The sequence below is a fragment of the Castor canadensis genome, chromosome 5 (assembly GCF_047511655.1).
Source record: "Castor canadensis chromosome 5, mCasCan1.hap1v2, whole genome shotgun sequence".
NCBI classification, from domain to species: Eukaryota; Metazoa; Chordata; class Mammalia; order Rodentia; family Castoridae; genus Castor; species Castor canadensis.
The window spans coordinates 12,839,437-12,842,888 of record NC_133390.1 but is presented as its reverse complement, the minus strand read 5'-3'; the positions used below and the strand labels follow the sequence as shown (position 1 = coordinate 12,842,888).

The 3,452-nt window shown below is 36.5% G+C and overlaps 1 protein-coding gene across 1 annotated transcript; it reads right to left on the bottom strand.

Moving 5' to 3' along the window:
- Nucleotides 1-1,978: 1,978 nt before the first annotated feature.
- On the bottom strand, nucleotides 1,979-2,654 carry Krtap7-1 (keratin associated protein 7-1). Its single transcript, XM_020188063.2, has one exon. It carries the CDS (start codon nucleotides 2,584-2,586, stop codon nucleotides 2,326-2,328), a length of 261 nt encoding a protein of 86 aa, XP_020043652.1. The 5' UTR covers nucleotides 2,587-2,654; the 3' UTR covers nucleotides 1,979-2,325.
- Between the last annotated feature and the right edge of the window lie 798 nt (nucleotides 2,655-3,452).

Here is a 3,452-nt window from a genome sequence, read left to right as displayed (position 1 = left end):
AAGACAGTTAGCTTTTCAACCCAGCGTATACCTGCTTTGGTGCTTTTACAGCCTCAAAATTCTTAACATAGTGGCCCAAGCTCAATAATTCTTGATGTATGAATGAATGAAATTTACAATGGACTATACAATATTTTGCGCCTATAAAGCAGAGATTTAACAAGTTAAGTCAATGAACAATTAAGTGAGCACCTTCTCAGAGGCAAGAGTGTAATAAATACTTGACACAAGAATAAATAGGCTTTAATTCAAAACATGAAGTATTTTTGCTTCAATAAAGGAGAAATTTCTCTGTGCACAAGATGAAGAGCATTTTCTGAGTGTAGATCCCATGTCATGTCAAGAGCTTTGATGGTAAGTATGTTGCAAAGAATAAATGCCTGTTTTATTGCTAGCTATATGTACCATCAAAGGTGAAGAAAGTGGGGAACATAAAAGCCTTCTAAAGAAAAGGGAAAAAATACTATATAATTTTATCAGTTGGCTTCCTTTTATTAGCCAAATCCTAGAAATCCCTAAATAGAGAGTTTTGAAGCTAAGTCCATTTAGTTGTAATTCCTCCAACAGTCTGCAGGAACCAAGTCTCACCAGCATAAAAACCGTAAGAGAGGAAAAATGAGCCCAAATGGGACTATATTACTAATGATCAGAAGAAAGAAGTCTAAGAAACATTTCTGTTCATAATCAGTATAGGGAAATACTGGTTATTGGTTGAGGCACATTTGGATTAAATTTGGGACATTTCTTTTTTTCTAATCATTTACTTTCGTAAATAAGCTACACTGACTCTCCTCTCACTCATACCTTTCACACTTGTCTAAGTATTTCTTTAGGATTAGTACTCAGAAATGATTGCTTTCATCACAGTTAGAAACACTTTCAAGGATTTAGGTCATACTGCTAAAATGTCCTCACTGAGCAATAATTCATGTTGTCCATTCTCCACAACCCAGAAAATTTTCATTCTCCTTTGCTCTCCCATAGGCAAACAATGATATTTCATTATTGCTTTATTATAAGAAATATTTCCTTCATTACTGAGGAGTTTAAATATTTAGGATGTCCATCGACAATTTATAGATTTTTTTCTTTTTTTAAATTTAATTTTCATTGCATAAATTAGTTGTACAAAGGACTTTCATTGTGATGTTTACAACATGCATATTAAGTACTTTTTGATCAATTCACCCCATCTATATTACTCTTTCTTAACCTCCTTTTATTCTACCTCCACCCTGTTTTAACAGTTCTTTGTAGGTTTAATTACGCTAAACTAAAAATAGAAACTAAATAGAGAATAAAATGTAACTACCATATGATCCCTCTATACCATTCTTGGACACATATCCAAAGGAATGTAAATCAACATAAAAGAGAGATACCTGCACACCCATGTTTATAGCAGCACTATTTACAGTAGCCAAACTGTGGAATCTGTCTAGGGGCCCAAGATCTAATGATAGGATAAAGAAAATGTGGTACATGTCTATATAATGGAATATTATTCAGCCATAAAGTAGAATGAAGTAACGCTGTTTGCAGGAAAATGGATGGAACTGGAGATCATCATATTAAGCAAGATAAGCCAAGCTCAGAAAGACAAATACCATTGCTTTCACTCATATGTGGAATCTAGAATTTAAAAAAATAATAGTAATGACATGATTGTAAAAGGGGGATTGTTTGGCATGAGAAATCCAGGAAGAGGGAGGGGGAAGGGAGATGATGATGGGGTGAATATTATAGATGTACATTATATATGTACAAAATAGCACAATAAAAACTGGCACATTTCTAAGGAGTTTAAACTTTAGATCTCAATATAAAAAGAAAAAATGATCAGGTATCACCCTATTCTGATTGCCCAATCTAAAGTCAGAATAAAATTTGGCTAAAATAAACCATTATTGGTTGAAACTGGTTGATGAACTCAAAAGCATGAAAACTCAGTAAAATAAATGACCAAGACAAAAATAAGTGTGCTGAATGAAACAGATTTATTAGAAGACAGACAGTAAAACCCCTTCCTATCCACACCCAAGTTGAAACACAGATGCTGATGTTGAGCAGAGCAAAGCTGAGAGGCAAGATACATGCTTCACTGCTAAATTTCAAGTGTGTCTTGCTTTTTTTTTTTTTTTGGCTGGAGACGATAATCAGTTTGGCATCTGAGTTCTAGGAGACTTGCTGGAAGAGCAGGACCACAGTAAGAAGTCAGGCTCTCCCAAGCAGGTCTGGAAGCAGGAAGACAGTCATTGCTCTTCAGGTCGCTCTTTGCACGTGGAATTGATCAAGATTCCTGCAGTCACCAAAGCCACTGGTCCTTCAGTAGGTGCTGTAGCCGAAGCCGGAGCCAGAGCCCCATGGCCTGTAGAAGCTACTACCGTAGCAACAGCCCAGGTTGTTCAGGTTGTTGCCATCAAAGCAGTAGTTCCGGGAGCTGTAGGCAGTGCCACAGCCATAGTGCAGGGGAGAGCCCAGGGGCACAACGCAGTTGAGGGGGGTGGCCCTGAAGGTCCCGTGGAAGTTGGTTCCATAGCAAGGATAGCCTGGGAAGTAGCTTCCACAGCAGAAATAACGAGTCATGGTGGCAAGTGCTGAGAGGGGTTTGGATAGATGTGAAGAACGAGTTACCCAAGTGAGAATGCAGGTCTCCTCCTGCACAGGCTTTTTATACCTCAAGTCGGTGGGCATGACATGCCTGTCTACACGTCTACCCACCAATTTGCATAAGTAATCCTATTATTTTCTAATAAAATGCATATAAAGGAACCCACAGACTCATTGCCTATGTTTTTGTTGGCTTTTCTGTTTGCAAAGGAATGCGTCCAATCTTCAAAGCCAGTGACCATTCAATTGAGTTCTTTTCATCATTGACCCATAGTTTAACTGCTATTCTCATTACATCATTCTAGACTTCTAACGCCTTTGCTTACAAACTCCTCCCAAATGACAACTAGGCTAAAAAAATCCTTTAGTAAGAATGTAAACACTGCAAATTAACACAGCCACTGACTGAGATCTTTTGACACGTTGGATAACATTTTGAAACCTTAGCTGAAATTCTAAAAACTTCTTGAAATTCACTTTATATATAATTTCAAAATGTTGGTATACTGACTGATATATGGATACAGTTTCCTTTGGAGATGAAGAAAAATATTTGGAACTTGGTAGAAGTTGTGATTATAGAAAATCATGAACATACTAAATACCATGGAATCACTATTAAATAGCTTCTTTTGTGTTGTGTAAATTTCATCTCAATAATTTTTTTTTGAATTTTCAAAAGCATTGTTACAAAAATGATCTGAACAAGGCTTTTTACAGAGGCTGCAAGGGCACCAAATAATAAGATGACTAGGGACAACCTACTAGTAATTTTCATCTATTTCATTTATGGGCATCATCCTTGTCAACATATATTTTATTTTTTTATGGAGAACATGCTA

Bases quoted from the DNA above. Each gene is read 5' to 3' on its own strand.
- Krtap7-1 (XM_020188063.2), bottom strand. From the start codon at position 2,586: ATGACTCGTTATTTCTGCTGTGGAAGCTACTTCCCAGGCTATCCTTGC.